The 21091-nt window shown below is 41.6% G+C and overlaps 1 protein-coding gene and 1 long non-coding RNA gene across 3 annotated transcripts in view; one reads left to right on the top strand and one right to left on the bottom strand.

Moving 5' to 3' along the window:
* Window positions 1-9605: 9605 nt before the first annotated feature.
* LOC122662492 (exocyst complex component SEC3A-like) overlaps window positions 9606-21091 on the bottom strand; it is a 113091-nt gene continuing 101605 nt past the window's right edge. Inside the window, exons 23-25 of one of the 2 annotated variants that reach the window (XM_043858144.1) lie at window positions 12378-12448; window positions 12213-12302; window positions 9606-9902 (exon numbers count right to left, since the gene is read on the bottom strand). In XM_043858144.1, coding sequence (XP_043714079.1) covers window positions 12254-12302; window positions 12378-12448 — 120 coding nt within the window. In that variant the 3' untranslated portion in view covers window positions 9606-9902; window positions 12213-12253. The remainder of the gene's footprint in view (window positions 9903-12212; window positions 12303-12377; window positions 12449-21091) is intronic. The other variant, XM_043858143.1, reaches the window with a different exon arrangement.
* On the top strand, window positions 10510-20210 carry LOC122662499. Its single transcript, XR_006333041.1, has 3 exons — window positions 10510-10678; window positions 12822-12828; window positions 20199-20210. It is a non-coding gene; the product is annotated as an uncharacterized LOC122662499 (long non-coding RNA).

Raw genomic sequence — 21091 nt, 5'->3', positions numbered from 1 at the left:
TTCAGTATAGCTAAAGTTGGAAACAATCTCAACCATCTCCAGCGGCGTTTATGAGCTTAAAGGAAGGAAAAAAAAAAAATTTATTGTTTTTTGTTTAAAATTTTTGAGAAGATTGTCCTTTTCAGCTTTTGGCTCCCTCTACTTACTATGTAGTACTTACTGTGTAAATAGGGATCGTGATCTTCTACGACGCCCAGCTCATAGCGGCCTGTGCGGTCTAGATAGAATATCGCACATAATGTCTACCTTATCCCTGCCTGAGTAGGGGTAAGGCGGACATTGTGCGCAACACTTTGTCTGGGCCGCACAGGCTGCTATGAGCAGGTCGCCGTAGAAGATCTATATGCGTGTAAATAAATATGTAAATGGATTGAATATGGATCCCCCTAAATGGATATGAATGAGAATTGACTGCGGATTTTTGATTATCCGTTTAAATCCTTGACTTGTGTAACTTGACGGATCGCTCTCAATCCATGTCTCTCAATTGTCCTAATTCTTTTTCTCATTATTTAGAACTTGTCAAATCTTTAAGAACCCTCAAGATTATTAGCTACCATTTTTTTGGGTTTAATAAGATCATTAGTTACTTACTTTTTTATAATTAATTGATTAATTGATATATAATTCGAATTAGATAGCATATGTTTCACATGTTCTAGATCTAACAAGTAAGATTCCTATATGCAAATGTAAATCTTTGTCATTCACTTCCGCTATTATCAAGGTTATAGGTATCAGAATCAGTTTCCATTTCAAGCTATTGGAAATGGATCCGAATTCAATAGTTGATATTACATAGTGAGGTACAACGGGTGTCAAATGGTCAGTTTGGTCTGGTTTCAATCAATTTTTCAAATTATTATGTCGGGCAGATCAAAACCAAATTAAAAAAGTGTTTCATCTACAAAAGTCAAATCAAAATCGATAGTTATTAGTGTTTTTTAATATGGGTTAAGAGAATAATCGATCATGTAGCCCCTGCACCAGCACGGGCACCAGTGAGAGTGCACATAGAAGCATTGGTTTGGAAAGGATTTTCGATTTCATTGGGGGCTAAATGATCTTTTCACACACTCATGTGTCTAGGCATAGGAACCACATGACCAATTAACAATATTTTTTCCTAAAATAAATATAAAGGAATATTGAATTTTATGGGATATTTTTCTGTTTTGGTCCAAATCGACTGGTCCATAGCTACTTCGACAAGCAGTGCTATCACCCAGTTCGCTAAGCAATGGTTGTTGGCCTTAGACATTTAGATCATATCACACAAAGATAAGTAGATAAAGACTTGTCAATGAATTAACATTATCATTAATTCTTACCAAAGAAAAACATTATCATTAATTGAAATAGGGAGAAAGAATGCAACCTGGGCTGCATGCGGTGTGTTGCTCCTGCACTGAAACATAGGGACACCAAGAATGACTATTGTACCCCCACGAAATTCCATTTTTCCATGAAGACATGGTGGCCAGGTACCGTTTTCTTACCCATTGAAATATTAGCTATAACCAATCGAATATAGAGAAAATTTTATATTGGCCTAATGAAGAAGAAAAATATAACTCCAAGAGTCCTTTTCCTTAAAATTTATTTGGTTTCATTTTTTTTTTGTGAAATTTTATCTGGTTTCGCTTTGGATCTTTCCCAAAGAAAGGATAATTAACCTACGAACAGACTCCCTTAAAGGCTTAAACAAAAACAAGAAAAAAGGCAGTAAACAAAACAAAAAGCCACCGTCTTCACTGCTCAACGCCCCAGACTGTGACAGCGAGAGTAATAAGGGTGAGACAAGTTAATATTTCCGGCTTGGGCCCACAAAAAGTAGTTGAAAGTTCATATAATTGGCTATCATTGGAGAGTGGAGACCTGTCAATCATCTCCAAAATTAACGTAGTTGATCATCCGTCTATGCGTGGTAGGGTGTCAATTGATCCGGTTTTTTACGATTCCGCACTAAGGGTAAAGATCAAAATCGAACCAATAAGTTAATCGGTTTTAAATTTGAGATTCAAAATCATTAACTAATGGATGGGCCGATTCCCGTTCTTAAACGGTTTCGTCCAAATTTTTAAAAAAAAAAAAATCTCTAGTATATGCTACATATATTTAATAAAACACTAATTTCAATCATATGAGATATTCTTTATTTATTTTCTCAAATCACATTTCCATATTATTTCTTCTTTTGGATTAATTAATAGGGAAGCAGTTTTCTTTTCGGAATTGTGGCCTACGCCAACTCTCCCATGTGTCTATCTCTCTCTTCTTCAAAACAAGGGGGCAAAAATATCTTTTCATATAAGGAGGAGAGAGATAGACTCATGCGAATGCTGACATAGGTCACACTCTCGAATAGAGTTCTTTTTTCCTAATTAATAAGTTGGAACACCACCACCCTCATAAGTTAGGATTATTTTAAAGTATGTTCATAAGTTAACATTTCCAAAATGGACCATTAAATTTACAGTAAAATTTTTGATAGAATAGTATATGAGACAAATGGTACCAACCAAAATTGAACGACTAAAAAAATAAAGAGTTTGATCTTAACTCTCATGACCTTGAGTCTTAAGAATTATATAATATTTAAGATTAGGATGTGAATTTGTTTCGGTTCCACCAATTCATAATTGATAGATCTGGAACAGAACCAATAACTTATCGGTATATTCAGAACCGGACAAATAAGCCATTGGGTGAATCGGTTTCATTTTCTAGCAGGTAGCTCCGATCCGGTTCTCGGTTCTAGTCCAAAATTGACACCCCTATTGCATGGATATTTTTTCGGGAAAATTTCACAAACACCCCCTAAAAGTATCCAATATCTCAGAAACTTACCATACTTGGTCAAAATAGCAAACTTCCCCTTGACGTTAAGCAGGATGACCCCCAAGATAAAATGTCGATTTTACCCTCTTAATAATTTTTAGGGAAAAATAACTAGGGAAAGAGCAGATTCTTCCAGTTGGAGCGCCAAGAACCGAACCACCATGGGCGAGGTCATCTCCGACAATTTCTTCTCCGGCAATTTTTTCTAGCTTTGTCGAGAATAAAGTCCTACGATTTCTTCTCCGGCGACGATCCCTCGAACCTCGATGGATTGAAAATGCAGTTTGCTTTTCATGAAAGGGCATCACTTCCAAGGCAAGCTAAGAAAATCTAAAACCCTAAAAAGCTCTGACTTCTCTCACTTCCACTGTCATATTTTTGTTCTTTCCTTCTTCTTGTAAATCCGAAGAGAATATCGTTACTTGCATCGATTTCCCAACATCATGTTGCTGAAGATTTCCGCCATGAACAGAAATATCAATGGAGCTTAAAAATCGCCGATTATCCCTTTTTGGTGGAACAAAATTATAATTCATCAAGGCTGGTATTATCAAGCTGATCTAGAGGATTGCTTCTAAACAGAAGAGCATTTGGGTTGATTGGATTTATTCGAGGATTCTTCGGCAAGACTCCATCTGGACTGCTTTCGTCTCTACCGATGCTTCTTGGGTTTGGCGCAAGATCCTGGAGTCCCGCCACCTTGCTCTCCCCTATATCCACTCCCGCATTGGAGATGGCCTCTCTACCTCCCTTTGGCTGGATCACTGGCACCCTAAAGGGATCCTTTTGCACCTTGTCACACCAAGGACGATCTATGCTTCAGGACTTCACAGAATGGCTCTTGTTGCGGACATCCTTCATCTCAATGAGTGGGCTCCTCCCCCTTCCTCCTCCCAGTCTCTCTCTCATCTTTGGAATGACCTTCTGTCAATCCAAAGAAGACTGCCTTCTAGAGGTGACTGTGTCTCCTGGACAGCTGATGGTTCGTTTAATTTCTCCTCCAAGGCAGCTTGGAATCTTATCCGACCCAAAGGCCCTTTGGTTGGTTGGAGGAAGCTCCTCTGGTTCAAGCATCATATTCGGCGCCATTCCTTCACTGCTTGGCGAGTCTTCAACAACTGTCTTTCTACCCTTGCTTTCCTCCGCAGGTGTCACATACAAGTTCCCAATGCTTGCTGCCTTTGTTGGAACAACTTGGAAGACTCGGATCATCTCTTCTTTGATTGCCCGACCTCCAAAGCCATTTGGAAAGGTTTTCTAGCTAAGTGCTGGCCCACCCAAAGAAGAATTCTCCCATTCTCTAGAGAATGGATTTGGTTAGATATGACTTTTGGAGGGGCTTCTATTTGTGACACTGTGGGGAAGATGGCTTTCTGTGCTGCGCTAAATCACATTTGGATGGAGCGTAATATTAGGAAATAGACCTCCAAGTCTCGTTCTTATCAACAGATTTGGGACTCCATTTCCTTTGAAATCTCCTCCAAACTATTGTCAGCTCCTCCCTCCTTTTGTTCTGACACCCCAAGGAACAGGCTAATTGTTGTCTCCTGGGGTGTCCCAAATGTTTCTTTCTCTTCTTCAGCTGGCCCTAGCTGATTTTCTTTAGCCGTTGGCTGTTGTTTGCCCCCTAAGGGGGCCCTTGTTCCTCTTTTCCTTGGTAATGAATTCTTTTATTCACCCAAAAAAAAAATTATAATTCATCATAAATTTCTTTATTTTCCTGTTTTTTTTGGAACTCCATCCACAACCGTATTCTTCCCCATTTCTATTTTGTTTTCTTCACTTGTCGATTCACTTTTCTTCCCCATCTCTGCAACTACCAAGACACCGTCCCTATTTGAAACCTCTAGTTCCTATCATCCAAAACCCCAATTCCATTTTGTACTTTACCCAAAATGAGTCGCCATCATCTATTTACTGCTGCATCTAAACCCTCTTCTGCTTCATTGATCGAAATCTCTAAATACTGACCACATCTTTGATTTCACCAATAACCTAACCCATCTCTTCCGTCCCTGTTTTTTTTCTTCTGGCTTTCACATGGTAAAACGATGATGTGTTTTGTGTTTTTGGGTAAAAGAGGGTTTTACCCTTAAGGGGTATTATGTACATTTATCCCTTTTAAGGGTAATTTGGCCATTATGATAAAACTAACACTACTTAACCCCAAAAGCCTAACAGAGTGGACTAAGTTCAAATATCTTCATAAAATAAGGGTAGTTTGTGCTTTTTTGACCAAGTATAGTAAGTTTATGAGATATTGGATACTTTTAGGGGGTGTCTGTGAAAATTTTCCTTTTTTTTTTAATAATAATAATAATACTAATTGTTATTATTTCTTTGCATAGACCTTTGGTGAAAGGGGATCAGTTTTGTACCATGTATTTTTTATGGGAAAATGAGTCCTGAAAGGCAGTGTGGCCCTTGTGCCAAGACATAAAGGGGTGCGAAATGACTCCCAAACCCCATGAAAGGCGAAAATTCCACCCTTGTTGATGCTTCCGCGCATACTCCCATTGCTCTCATAGGCCACACTACCTTTATCGATAATATATAAAGGCTTGAGTTTTCCATAAGCCACAATGAATGGGAAGACATTCACTCGGATTCAGATACGCATAGGGGTATTTTGAGGAACATACTAAAACCCTATAGGGTTTTGTGAACCCTAGGATGATGTGGTGAACCTTCACCACGTGGTAAAGAAAAATTTTCTCCATATATAAACGGGAAAAAAGGAGAAAGATAGAGGTAGAGAATATTGGCGTAGCCTACAACGCCACTTGCCCAGAAAAACTTTATCGTGAACTTATTTTCTATAACTTTTTTTTTTGGTGAATAAAATAATTAAATTACTAAAGGAGAGCATAATTACAAGAGCCCCTTAGGGGCAGCAACAAAACAGCCAGCACAAAAAACTAGCCCATAGCTAATGGGGGCCTGCCGGCCTGGGCCAACAAAAGAAACAGAAAGGAGACCCCAGGATACAACAATGAGTTTGTTCCTTGGGGTATCAAGGCAAGAAGATGGAGAGGCAGACGACAATTTCACTTTAATTTCAAAAGAAATGGAATCCCAAATCTGCTGATAAGACCGAGAGTTGGAGGTCCATTTCCTGATATTCCGCTCCATCCAAATATGATTGATCGTAGCACAAAAAGCCATTTTTTCCAACCGTGTCACCCATGTCATTGATCAAACTTCTATCCAAGCTACGGGGATTAAAGATGATTAGATTCTAAAAAATGCCACTAATCCCCACTATTACACATTGGACGTTACTGGCATTCTATACTGCTTCATAACTATTCATTGATGTTATTGCATGTTCAAATTTGGTAAACTTACAAAGCTCACTAACCCTCATTAATATCATAATTACTGCGAAATATGATTTTTTTTTGTAACTATTATTCAATTGTGAGACACGTGTAGAACACATGGATGGTGAAATAGACGACTCCATCACTCATCGGGTGAAAAACAACCAAACCGTTGTACACAGCATAAACAGGGCCCTCCTAGCTAAAGAATCAGCCAGAAAATTAGATTCTCTAGGAATATGGGAGAATGTACATGATCTAAAGTACAAAGACTAATGGAAGATATCCGATATAATGGGATCAATGGAGAAAGTGGCCGATAATGAAGAGTTCTAAAGAAGAGAGATAACCTCTTCACAATCTGATTCGACCATGATGTTCTCGATGCAAAGAGAGAGGACCTATAGCAAACCAGCTGGCCCGTAGATCTAAAAGATCCATCCATAGGCCTGACTTGAAATCATTTGTCCATGAACAGCAGATGGCCAAAGCTTCACTGATGACAATGATATCAAAGTGTTGAACCTCAGATTTAGTGAAAATGGGTCGGCTTCTATGATCCTGGATAACAATCCCCAGGCCATATTTACGCTGGTCCAGATTTTTTTTTTTAACTCAAATATAATTTGAAGATGCGGGAAAGATTAGCAGGCGACTCTCACTGCAGCTGGAAAACCATACTGCGCTCTGTCTTGTAGGCTATGTTAGCCAAGAAATCAGCAGCTCGGTTGCTCTTTCTATAGGAAAAAGATACGTGTGCATCCAGGTTATCAATCAACTGAATAGCCTCATGAAACCAATACCAGCAAGTCTAGATTACATGACGCATCACAGTTCAGCTTAAGGAATGGTCGGATAGGAGGAGTCTATGGTTGAGGTGGGACCGATCGGAGAGGCGGGTCGGATAGGAGGAGTCTATGGTTGAGGTGGGACCGATCGGAGAGGCGGGACTAGGAAAATCCGCTCATGTTGGTGGGCGTGGAGGAATTCAAAATGGGCTTGGTGGACTGCCTCGATCAGTTCTTCTTGGGCCCAAACCTTTTGGCCAAATACCAGATCATTATGACCTCTCCAAAGGATCCAAGCTACAAAACTACAAAGAATCGTAATCTCTCGTCAAGCCTTCTTACAAAGCCGTTGGATTTTGCTTCACTCTTTAATCCATTTTTCCAGATTATGATTAGCTTGGTGAAGAATTTTAAATGAAAAAGAACACCCAAACCAAACTGCTTGAGCAAATGGACATTGAAGGATGATGTATCCAACGTTTCCATAACCGCACCACATACAATGTAGGTTGATGTAGTTCTACCATTGGTAAATCCCTTCACCCGAGGAAAGACCAGTTGCGCAGGCACTCCACAAAAAAGTATCTTATTTTTTAGAATGGTATGGCATTTTTCAGATTTGTCTCCAAACTGCTGAAAGAGTGGATGACCAAGCATTCAATCTCGAAGAGGATGGCCGTTCATCAGCCTTTTGTTAGGTACTTGATCGATACGCCAAAAGCTCCAAAGCTAATAGAACGTATTAAATCAAACCTATCCCATACTAGGCTGGCCCAATCTAGCACCCATACACTAGAGTGGGTTCCATTAGGCACATAATAGACCACCATGCTTCCTCAGCCGTCGTCCTCAACGGCTCTTACTCTAGGCAGCTTTCACTTTGGCAGTAGGTAACCCTTTCCAAGCGGCTCCACTTTGCTCCTGGGTTTTTGTCTGGCGGTAAGTAGCCATTTCTTGACGGCTTTTACTCTACTCTAGGTAGCCCTCTCCTAAGTAGCTTTTTTTATGATTCGAACCCGTGATGTGGTGCCCAGCTCTGATACCAAATGTTAGGTACTTGACCGATATGCCAAAACCTTTGAAGTTGATGGAACGTGTTAAATCAAGCTCTTTAACTTATCCCATACTAGTCTGACCCAATCTAGCGCCCATACACTAAAATGGACCCCATTAGGCCCATAACACCTTTCTACTTTGAATATTACATTGCAAATGATGTGTTGTTTTTACGGAGAACTTACCATCCTTAAATGCTCCCCAAACTAGGCGGTCCTTAGATGGAAAGAGGGGCAGCTAAATCTTGAGGATCGAAGCCTTGTTGGAGGGGGACTAAAGAACCGATCAAGTAACTCGACTTTCCATTGGCACCTACTTGATCAATGAGAGGTCCGACACCCACTGAAATGGATAGTCAGTTGGAGGTGGTCGCTGAACCTTCAAGTCGGGGAGAGAGGGAACCCATTAGTCGTGCCATATGTGGTCACAGTTGCCAAGCCCGAGCTTTCCAAAAAAGGTTTGCCTGCAGCACTTTCCTACCTTCCAAATGCTTCTCCAGACCCATGAAGGGTTCCCCAATCTTGCTTCCAAAAAATCATAGTTGGGAAATATGGATTTCACAGAGGCAGCCAATGAAGAGTTTGGATCGTGGAAAAGCTTCCAAGCAACCTTGAATGGAGAGCCTTATTGTGAGGGGCCCTTAGATTGACTCAATTTATGCCAAGAGATCCAATAAATTTTTCATCCATCATTAGTCCTACCCCAAAAGAAATGGGATGCTTCCTTGAGAGTACGCTCATGGATAGAAATGGGGAGCTTGAAACGTGATGCTGCAAAATTCGAGATAGGGAGAGCAACTGATTTTAAAGGACCTTGTCTGCATGAGTAGAAAATACTAGGACCAACCCTGAAGCTTCCTACTCATTCTGTTACTAATGTTGTGTTCACCCCAAAAAATGTCGAAAGGCCAAGATATTTGAAAGGGCCTTAACCGTAATGGATCTTAAAAATTCTGCTAAACCAACGTTTCAGCCAAAAGGCAGTATTTGGGCTAAAGCAAAGGCTTGATTTTTTCATATTTATTACCTGTCCGCTAGCCTTACAATTTAACTCCACACTGTCCTTCAGAAATCTGATGTTACCTCTGTTTTGAAAGCAAGTTACATGGCAACATTCACAGCAACCAAATTTCTGCGGGGAAGATTTTGATCTCATTGGCAAAGAGGAGAGATTCGTGCAGATTAACTATGAAGCTCTTAAAAACTGATCTAAAACCCTGTTCATGCTCACTGAATCAGTTGGTTCACATTCTGGTGGCTTTGGCTGAACATTGCACCCTTCTAGAAGTTCTGCAATGTTTAGTAGACAGGACTGTTCGTATCCATATTGAGTGTAGCTGCATTCAGAATCATGGCAACCCTGAAAGCACGAAGGATTGCTCTGATTCTTGAGATTCTTGATACAAGCCACCCAAAGGATAGGGGTGTTGCAGGTATCAAAAGAGTCATCAGCCATGTAATGAAAACATTAAACTAAGCATTGATTTTTGAAGTTAAAGCAAAGGGGCTTGCTTATAAATCCATTTTTCCTGTCCGAACGGGTATTGAATGAAGAGAGTGTCAATCAAAATTTAGAAAATACTTGAAGAAAATGATTGCCGAACCAAAGATAATATAAATACCAGTATTTATTCTAACCATCAGAAGGGCATAGAGAGACATCTGATACATTTCTATTTACTATAAGAATAAATTGAATTGCCCAAAAAATAAAGAATAAATACCCCTTTACTGTAAAAGTATCTGAAGACTCTACACGTCTGAAAAAGATCAACTTTCTCCCTCTACATCGAAGCAAGAATCTCTTTCATCTCTGCTACAGATGGAATTGTTTCATTGGGGTAAATCTTAACAACCAATTGCCCAAAGCTATCATATTTGTCCAGAAAATCCTTCTGCCAAATATAAGAAAACAATCTTCAGATATCAACCATCAAAAAACATATTTTCCATTACTTTTGCAGATTAGATTAGCCATGGTGAATTACTCTCTTTTTGGGTAGACACCTCACCAATCAACCTCATCACACCCCCTAGCATTAGCTTAAATTTAAGCTACAAATGATGTCAAATCACATGCAAATCTCAGTTTGTCCACAAAATATCCTTCTGGCAAACATCCCACTAAGATTTTTAAATTTTAAGTTTGTTTCTCGTACAAAACCTTTCTACTAAACTATAGGATTTGTTCAAATTGCTTCCCAGATAAACATGATTGAATAGTGGAATACTGGAATATGTGAAGACTGCTAAGTTTGTTAAGTTGATGAATGATACAATGAGTGACATGCTAGATTTCTCTCTCTCTAAGGTTGTGATTATTTTTCTGTAAAATGCTTTACAGGAAAATAATTATCATTTATAATTTTATTTTATTATTTTTCTGCTATTTGACTAATAAGCACATTTGAATATGGTTGAGTGAGGGATATAACCCAGCCATATGATGGGGGTGGTGTCCTTCAAGGGTGCAAAGAATACCAATGATCAAGATACCATCACTATTTTGATAAAACAACATCTTGAATTTTGAAATAGATGGGAATTAATATTGTACCATAGGTTCATAACAAATTCTCACCACCTGCACAACCATAACAGTTTCATTCGCAAGAAATAAATAATTAAACAACAAAATGAAAAGAAGATCTGGTTGGAGCAGGGGGGAAAAGTTAAAATTAAAGAAAAAAAAAGAAACATTGGATCCTTCAGAAAATAAAATAAGATACGACATCCACTTGATGCCTTGGGCCACAAAAGCAAGTACAAGAAATAAGGTTGACACTTATGCCAGATTACCAGTAGAACTACTCCTACGCACATTATCTACTACTACAAGATTCATAAAATAAACAACTCCAGAAGTTGCTTTCATCAGTTATATTCCTTAAAAAGTAGAATATTGAGGAGATTTTAATGGGTTTTCTAGCACCTGAGGTTTAGGATTAAGAAAACCCTGTGTAAACCAGAATCGCAGGAAATTAGAAACCAAACCAGATTTAAGAGATTTCAGAAAACAAACTAATGAATGGTCTGATCTAGCCAGAAATCTGCTCGAAGGTTTATTATGGACTGAGGAACAGAATATTAAAATTTCAGATCAATCCGATGATCAGATCTGAAGTTATGGCTCCAGCCTACTTGAAGCAGGACTCTAGAAATCAGGGTCCAGAACTAGAAATCAATAACCAGATTCAAAAATAGAAGCATTTCAGAAGATTTAATATACTGGAATATTAGTAACAGACGAATAAACAGTTAACTAAATCAGATTCCGGAAAGGTAACTCAAAATTCTAGAAATTGAAGAAACATACTAGAACTAGGACTCTTCTTGCTCGATTGAAAGATGGGATTTTCTAAACTATGAAACAAACCAACAGAATAGTGATTAACTAAACTGAAAGAGAAACCTGAAACTAGAATGCGCAGGAACTAGAAAGTTTAGGAACTGACATTAGTCTTCAAGAATAAAAAGAAAAGAAGAAAGAGAAGAGAAGAGGTATGATCCAAGCTTCCCACCTGGCACTTGACTGGAATCCCATCAGCCTATCTTAGCATCTCACCAAGGGTCTCACTACTTCTCACATAACAATGGAGGCAAAAGCCAATCTTTCATTACTCAAATTCGTGTGCCTCAATGGCTGGAACATAGATATATATAACCTCACCTAATATGACTCCTAACATGACTAGAAATAGCCTAAACAAAGTAGTAATCCAACTAGCTACTTTATCGACCAATAAAAGGCTTAAAACAACTCAAAAACCTCCAGTTGTATTTGGAGTTCCTAAACCAACTAGGACTTGACATAATGAAAGGAAATCATTTCATAATAGGATTGAACTTATAGATTCCTAATCCAACCTCAATTAAGACAAATTAAATAATCAAAATAGGCAAAGAAACTGAAAACAGAACTCTAGTAAAATAGAACTCCACCGTAGACTAGGTATAGGATTCCCAATGAGACTAGAAAATCCTGAAACTGCAAGCTATTCTTCTTCTCCTGGCATTCTTACTGGTGCCTAGATGCTGCATCAGATTTTTAGTGATATTTTTCATAAAAATCTTTCAATGTCGTCTAAACTTGGGATTTCCTACCACATTTGCTTCCACATATGAAGTTGCCAAAAGATTACTTATCCCCTCAATTCTTTAACCTTAAATCTTAAGCATGATGCAGAACAGAATACTTAGCTTACCTTGCATTTATCCCATAAAGATGGCAGCAATTCCTCAGAAGTCAAATTCTTTTGTAACTTTCTATACATTGCACTGATAGACTTGTCAACCTATACCAGCAGAAGCCATAGTGTAAGCAAATCATGTTACCAATAAGGGACTGGCAATTTTGAAGGATTACTCAACTTACCCCAGATAAACTGGATTTCAACATCTTACGGAGATCCATTTTTGACAGCCCAAGCTGGAAAGGGATCTGAAATATATTAAAGAAAATGTAGTCAGCCTTGAGATCCAGGACCCGAAACATATAATCCGCAGAAGCTAATAAATATACTGTAGAAACCTTATACATAAGGACAGAAAATGATTAGCATCAATAAAAAGTATCTAACTAGGCATTTCAGAAGGCAATGATTACTTGGTAAAACAACCACATCAGAGACATAATTTGACTCGTTAACAAAGAAAAACATATATCCTACTGGCCTATATGCAACCATTGACTCTCAAGGGAATGTAAGTACCACATTTGGCCATATCTTTATCCACAAATCCTCTAGCAGAACCTAGAACAGTGCATACATGTACAGTGTTTCTAAGATATAATATATGATAATAAAATTAAGTAACAATGTCTTGAATAGTTTACTCGTCTATTTGATGAGATTTCAGGTTCAGTAATCCCAAATTAGGGTCACTATGGGACCACCAAAGTGAATAAAACTCAAAATAAAGTGACCAATGGCAATTTCATAATTATTCAAAACAGTTCAGGACCCTTTTGGAAGAGTTAGACAGTAGTTGGGACAAATCGGTAAATAAATTTGAGCAATGGGTTTTATGAAAGCTTTAAATCAAAACTGGACTAAAAATAAAACAAAGCATAGGAAGGAGGGCCTTTTAGAGAATAATTGAAGATTCTGTCCTTTTGTGTAACAATAGGACTCTTCTTCTACCTCACGTTAGAGAACAAAACATGATAGAACCAGTTATGATTAACTGAACAATAACTCCTTAAAATCCATTAGATCAGTATAGGGCTTTACCAACAGAACTACACAAGCATTAGAAGGTGGAACCAATCCAACAAACGATACTTTAATGGGCCTGTAGAAGGTCTGATGGGTATGTTGTTGAGAAAAACCAGAAACATGGCACATTAATGAGATCTCAATACTTGAAGTTAAGAACTTAAATGTAAACTCAGGTTATAAGAGAGACAGATGCCAGAAATCCAATAATCTTATATTTCTGGACCAAATGAGGGAAAGAGCTTTTTTCCAGATGGTGGAGGAGAAGGGGCAGGCAAAGAAAAGGTGGGCTATATCCTCATGACCACTCCAACAAAAGATGCAAGAAGGGGAGACAGGGATGTTGCGGGGCAGCAGGAAGGCTTGTGTAGGAAGGCAAAGTCTAAGGGATCTCCAGGAAATAAAGCTATGGCGAGGGATGTGGCCCTTGAACCAGGTTAGGGTGTGCCAGGGGACAGTGGGACTGCGGTCACGCACAAAGTTCCAGGCAAACCTAGAGAAGGAGCTAGTGGATGAAGGAAGCCAAATTATTCTATCAGCAGGGTGGGCGAAGGGGGGGGGGGGAGGGACTGCCAAAAGGAGGAGGACAAGGTAGAGGGGTTGAGGGAGGGAGGGGGAGTCCAAGACCCAGAGACAATAAGGTTAGAGAGAGGGGAGGCTTTTGGGAGACCTGAAGAGTAGATCGACCTAGGGCCCAAAAGATTATAGAGAATACCAAGCGGGTGCCGGGGATCAAGCCAGAGAGAGATGGTGGAACCATCAGCAACAGAGGCAGAAGTGCCACAGAGAGCAAGAGGCCTGAGGTGGAGGATTTTACGCCAAATCCAAGAGCAATCGGAGGGAATCCTAACAGTCCAAATGGAGTCAGATTTGAGAAGATGAGAGTAGACCCAAGAGACCCAAATGGAGTCCTGACGGGAAGAGATCTTCCAAATTAGCTTGAGGATACCCGCAGTGTTGGAGTTGCAAATGCGACGGATACCCAAGCCGCCTTATGATTTGGGAAGGCAAATGGATTTCCAGCTGGAGGGATGGAGGAATTTGGAGGAATTGGACCCTTTCCAGAGAAAAGCGCAAAAGAGGCGCTCCATAGCCTTGATTGTGGCTTTGGGGATACCAAAGATGCCAGTCCAATAGATGTAGGAGGCTTGGAGGACAGACTTGATGCATTCCAACCTGCCAGCATAGGAGAGGAGTTTGCCTTTCCAAAGTTGGAGTCTCTTGCGAATATTGTCAAGCATAGGAGCACAATGATGGCTGGATAGCCTTGCAGGAATGAGAGGAAGCCCGAGATAATTGACTGGGAGGGAACCAATGGAGAATCCGTCAGATCCAAGAGAGAGGTTTTAGCAGAATCAGGGATGCCAGTGAGGAAGATTTTGGATTTGAGGAGGTTTATGCGGAGGCCAGAAAGGGATTCAAAGAGGAGGAGAGAGTCCATGATGGCAGAGATAGAGGAGGTGGAGGCCTTAGAGAAGATCATCAGATCATCTGCAAAGGCCAGATGAGTGAGGTTGATATGCTTGCATTTGGGGCTAGGGGAGATGAGATGGAGATCGGTTTTGGATTGGAGGCTTCTAGAGAGGACTTCAAGGGAGCCGTTGACAAGGACAGAGAAGGAGGGGGAGGAGATGCAAGCGTAGATCCAGCGGACGAAAGCAAGGGGGAAGCCCATTTGGGCGAGCACATCGCAAATGAAATCCCAACGAAGGGAGTCAAACGCCTTATGGAGGTCAATTTTCATGAGGGCCGCAGGGCTGTGAGCTTTGCGGTAAAAACCTCTCACAATCTCAGAGCAAAGAATGATGTTGTCAGTAATGCTTCTGCTTGAAATGAAGGCAGATTGATTAGGGCTGACAAGGGAGGGGATAACAGCCTTAATTCTATTGGCAAGGATCTTAGCAACGAACTTGTAGGTGAGATTACAGAGGGAGATAGGATGAAAATCAGATAGGGAGGTGGCTCTATCTTTTTTAGGGATGAGGCAGATGAAAGTCTGATTGACCTGAGCAAGCTGGCTAGGCTTGAAGAAGAAGCTGCGGATAGCTTTGAAGAGATCGCCTTTGATCACGTCCCAGCAGCTGAGGTAAAAGCCCATGCTGAAGCCATCCGGGCCAGGGGATTTATTGGATTTATGGGAGAGGATTGCTCTGGAGATTTCGTCATCAGAGGGGATGGTAAGGAGCGAGTCAGAAAGATGGGGAGGGACAAACTTATCAATGAGGCCAGGGGGGGAGGGGGGAGGGGTTAAAGGGGGGGGATCGAACAGATTGGAGAAGTACGAGCTGGCAGCCGATTTGATGTCCGAGATAGAGGAAAGAGGAGTGCCATCGGGAGAGAGCAGAACAGTGATGGAATTGGAATTCAACCTGGCTTTTAAAGATCGATGGAAGTAGGCTGAGTTGGAGTCCCCAAGGTCCAGCCATTTGATGCGGGATTTTTGGCGTAAGAAGCTTTCCTCAAGAGAAGAGAGGGAAGCGAGCTCATGAGCGAGGTTCTTCTCATCGAGAGCAAGCGAGAGGTTGAGGGGGTCTGAGCTGGGAGGGGATGTTGCCGAAGGTGGAGATGTTCCAACTTTTGAGGGCAGACTTGGTGTGGCGGAGTTTCCTAGCCAGGGCAATGAGGGGGAGGGAGGGGGAGAAGACAGGGATACGCCAGGCTGTCAGAACGGTGGACGAGAAGAGAGAATGAGAGGTCCACATGTCAAAGAATTTGAAAGGTTTAGGACCGAAGGAAACATAGGGCTGGATAAGAATGTGACAAAGGCTATGGTCAGAGATACCAGAGAGAAGAAAATTGGCAGAGGAGAGGGGAAAAGAGGTAAGCCAGGCCTCATTAGAGAGGAAGCGGTCTAGCTTACAGGCAATATGATCAGATCCTACCCTACAGTTGTGCCAGGTAAGAGGGGAGCCAAACCATCTAAGGTCGTCAACAGCAAGATCTTCATTGCAGTCATTGAAGGCATTAACCGAGAGAGGGTCAATTGGCCTCCCACCCAATTTCTCGGTTTGGGAGCGGACCACATTGAAATCGCTCCCAATACCCCAAGGAGTGGTGTCCAGACCAGCCTTAATGAGAGAAAGGTCGGCCCACAGAGGTAAGCGATCAATAACCTGGTTACAAGCGTAGACAACTGAGAGGAAGAAAGAGGAAGGGGAGTTGGGAAAAGAGAAGCGGAGATGGAGGAGTTGGGAGGAGGAGTGGGAATGAGAGACCTGGAGCTTGGAAGGGTCCTAGAGAAACGAAATACGACCATTAGGGGAGTGGTTGTAGTTGGAGAGCAAGGACCAAGAAGGAGCAATGGAGGAAGCAATGCGGGAAGCATTCTCCTGGAGCACACGGGTTTTAAGAAGAGCATAGAAGGAGGACTGAGTGGATTTTATGAGGGATCCGATGTCCTGGTGTTTGGCCAGAGAATTTAGACCCCTGACGTTCCAGAAGAAACCAGAAGACATGACACCTAGAGGGAGGGGGGCAAGGACCTGGTGGGGGGGGGGGGTGCTCCTATACCGACAGCGGAAATAGGAGATAGCCGGATTGCGAACATACGGGCGGCAAGGGGGGAGGATTAAAGAGGGGAGAGGGGTCAGAGATAGGCGACAAGGAGGAGGGGAGGAGGGTCGGGTGGAAGCAATAGAGGGTGCCTCAAAAGAGGAGGCAGAAATGGACCGGGTAAGGGAGGGAGGAGGGTTGGGAAAGTGTTTGTGGTAGAGATGGGCCGGGGGGGAATAATAGGGAGGTTATAAGTAAAGAAAGAATGGGCCAGGGTGTGGGTTTGGGTAAGGTTTGGGTCAAGGGAGGTGGTCTGGGAATTTAAAGGGAGAGGGGTGGGCTGAGATGGGCCGAGAAGGGGGCCAGGGGGAGTGGGCCTGGTTGGAGGGATGGGCCGGTTATGGTTGGGACAAGGCAGTCCGATGGGCCTGGGATTGGGAAGAAGAGGGGGTAAAAGAGGGAGAAGATTAGGAAGGGGGGTGGGGGGCAAAACAGGAAAATCCAAAAGTAAAGGGGGGTGGGGTGTTTTAAAAGGTAAAGACAAGGGTCAAACCTCTCCGTAGAAGAGGAAGGATTTACACGAGAATGGCAATGGTCGGAGGAGCGAAGCAGGGCAGCGTCTGTAGCAACAACAGGAGGAGCCTGCGATCTGGTACTGCTATCGGTCATACGCAAGGACAAGGGAGACAGAGTGTCTCTTCCAAGGTCACGGCTTGCAACAGTCTTGGATTGGGTGTTGATTGGTTGGGCCACCGCAGGTGCAGGAGCAGGGTCATCGCAATCGACGATAGGTGCAGGAGCAGCGTCCTCGGTTGCTGGGACAGGGAGCTCCACTGTACAGGGAGGAGAGCTAGCGGTGCGATGGCATCGAATGCGCTGGCTGCGACGGCTAATGGGACGATGACGACCAACGGGCTCTCTTCCTCGACTAAGAGCTCTTGGAGAGCCATCCAGGTTTAGAGAGGCGAAATTAGCAGTAGGGGAAAGCACTTGAGCTGCAGCAGTTGGAGTAAGCGTGGGTGTCGAAGCAGCAGGGATGAGCCCTGGGTCAATTGCGGGAGTGCTAGAGTCAAGATCCTTCAGCGTTTCAGGGGACTGAGATGAATCGAGAGCAGCTTTGGCCAGGGGCAGAGAGGCAGCACAGCTCTGGCCTCTTTGAATCAGCCTTAAGAGGCTCAACCTTCCTTTCCTCAGTCTTGGGTATAGACCTGTGGGGTGAGGAAGTCTTGATCATTTCCTTCAAATGACGGTACTTTTCTTTTGCAGACTTGGCATAGCAGCTACCATATTGAATGATTTGAAATCTCCATTACCAAGCTCTAACCGGATCTCTGTGTTCAGCCCATTAATGTGCCTCAATACTTGTCGTTGATCCATCTCCTGAAGTCTGCATCTGAAAAATAATTTGTAGAACTCCATGGTGTAGGTGATGTAGATCAAAACATGAAGAAGAAGCCAAAACACTGTTCACGTGAACAGTGTCAGCCCCATATTTTGCCTTGGTGAGAATATTACTAGAAGATCTTGTGGGGTCCAAGACCAGATTGCGTGAAGACTTATTAGAAGACTCAATTTTGACTATGTGTGGGGGATATAGGAGTTTAATTAGTTTCTATTTTTGACATAGGCTTGGATGAAAGTAGTATGTTACAATTTTGGGAACACATGGATGGATTAGTTCAAGCTGTTAGTCAGGGAGAAAGACTATTATAGGGGTGATATGAATGGATATTGTAACAGTTATCAGAGATGCAAACAAGAGAACCGAGAAGAGAAGAAGAGATGGGAAAAAGAGGAGTGAAAGGACCGTCTAGAGAGTATATATTGAACTACAGCCCCCCCCCCCCCACAGTGCCTTTATTTATATATAATCAGATTACAAATAAAGTATTCCTAATCTTACTAGGAATCATAAATTAAAAACATAGTTACAATAAGAAACCAAACTAGGACTAGGACTCTAGTTACAAACATAAAGGGAGACATATAGGAAGTAGGTATCTCGACTAGAATAAGAAATATTATAATCGAGATTGCCTACATACCTACATGCTCGATATACTTTAACACTCCCCCTCAAGCTGGAGCGTACAAATCACCTAGACCCAGCTTGGAACAACTTCTTCGAAAGGCAGGTCCAAACAGCGGCTTGGTAAATATATCACCAATTTGGTTAATAGTGAAAACAAACGGAGTAGAAACCAACTGATTCATAACAGCATCCCCAACAAAATGACAATCAACTTCAATGTGCTTGATCCTCTCATAAAACACTGGATTGCTCGCAATATAAATAGTAGCTTGATTGTCACAGAACATCTGTTGAGAATTAGGGGTAGTTTTGTCATTGCCATTTTGGGTTTTTGGGATTCTATGTAATTTTCTATGTTTTGAGTCTTTATTTGTTAAGTTGTAATATTTTAGTTTGACTTAATTATAAATAGAACCCAAAGCCTGCGATAGAATCCATCTTCTATCGCAGGCTGCTGCATCCTTCTCACGGCATTGTGCTCCTTCCTCTTCTCTACTCTTCTTCTTCTTCTTCTTTTTCTTTTGCTGGTTAGCTAGTTCTGATTTCTAACATGGTATCAGAGCGATACTAATCAGCTGAAGGATCTTCTTTCATCTCCTTCTGCTGATTTCTCTCTCAGTTTTAGTTTCCTGGTGTGCAGCCACCTATTGCTGCTTCTTTTGTTTGTTGATGGATTGAAGACTCCATATACACATGAATGGAGTATTTAGGTGAGATAATTATTGGTGATTTACAAACCATCCATTGAAGTTTCCATTGGAGGATGGAAAGTTACAGTTTTCTGCATCGATACAGTTATGTTTCTATTCTCAGAAAATAGACACAAGTGAAGATTCTTTGAGATTTTTGCAGCTCTTCTGGTTCTGATTTTTTTAAGATTGCTTGTACCAGACTAGAGGAAGACTCGACCTGATCTGTTTCCTGTTCTGGTGAGCTGATCGAGTGCTTCAGAATCTATTGTTTAACACCTGCGGATGCTCTGTTTTCTGGGTATTTTTGAGCCACATAGTTGGCCTCACAGTTTCTGATCCAAGTGGTTGCTTGGGCTGGTTTTTTGGGGTTTCATTCCCCCCTCCAGATACTTGCTTCGATCCCTTTTTCAGCCTCTTTCTCCCTGTTGATTGTAAGTTCTGCAAAATCACCTCTATTGCAGCCGGAAGTGCCCTGTTTTTTTTTTGGTTACTGGATTCTACCTCTATTGGGAGTTGGGACTCTTTCTTTATTTTTTTCTCTACTGCCTATTACTCTGGAATTCTGCAACAGTTGGTGCCTTGTTTGTGTGTGGTTGAGGCCTCCTTTATTTTTTTCCTTTGCTGCCTATTACTCTGGAATTCTGCAACAGTTGGTGATTTGCTGTGTGTGGTTGCTGCCCCCTTGTTGGCTAGCTGTTCTCTTGTGGTACTTTTATTTGTCTGGTTTTATTTTTCCCTTTTGATGCTATGGGAGAGAATAAAAATAATCCAGTGGTTACATCTCAAACTGACAATGTAAATGTCACTATTACTTCTATCAAGCTGAAAGGGAGTTTGAATTATTTGTTATGGGCTCAAGCTGTGAAGGTTTATATTATGGCCAAGAAGAAACTCAAGTATCTTACCTCCGATCCACCTACATCTGATTCAAAAGATTATGAGGATTGGATGCAAGATAATGCCATTATTTTGATTTGGTTATGGAACAGCATGGAACCAGAGATTGCTGCAAATGTGATGTTTCACACCATGGCTAAGGGTGTGTGGGATGATTTGAAGGATACCTATTCACAGGAGAAAAATATGAATCGAGTCTATGACTTATATGAGAAACTTTTTCAGCTCCGGCAGTCCAACAAGCCTCTCCAAGACTACTACAACACTTTTAAAGGTCTTGTTGAGGAATTAAATGTTTTTCAGCTCCTCACCACCGATATTGACAAATTAAAAGTACAGCGGAATGAATTTTTTGTGTCTAAATTTCTGGCTGGACTAGATTCTGATTTGAAATCTGTGAAGGGACATATTCTTGCTGGAGAAATTGCTCCTACGCTTGCTGATACGTTCTCCCGCCTACAACGTATCTCTTCTCCTGGAAAAACTGACTCTACTCCCAAGGAGAATCCTGCCTTTGTGGCTGGTCGTGGACGTAATGCAGGGGGAGGACGTGGTGGTGGTGGTTGTGGCATTGGTGGTCAGTCAGGTGATAAGCCTTTTCGGAAGTGTACTCATTGTGGCAAAATTGGTCACACAGTTGATTTTTGTTGGGACAACCATGGAAAACCCAATTGGGCACCTCAATCTACCAATCATGCAGTGTCTGACGGAGGTAGTGATGGTGCTGCCCATAATGATCCTCCACAGGTTTC

Source organism: Telopea speciosissima, chromosome 5, assembly GCF_018873765.1.
Source record: "Telopea speciosissima isolate NSW1024214 ecotype Mountain lineage chromosome 5, Tspe_v1, whole genome shotgun sequence".
Taxonomy (NCBI): Eukaryota; Viridiplantae; Streptophyta; class Magnoliopsida; order Proteales; family Proteaceae; genus Telopea; species Telopea speciosissima.
Note: the sequence above shows the minus strand (reverse complement) of the source record. Positions and strands in the feature narration are given on the sequence as shown.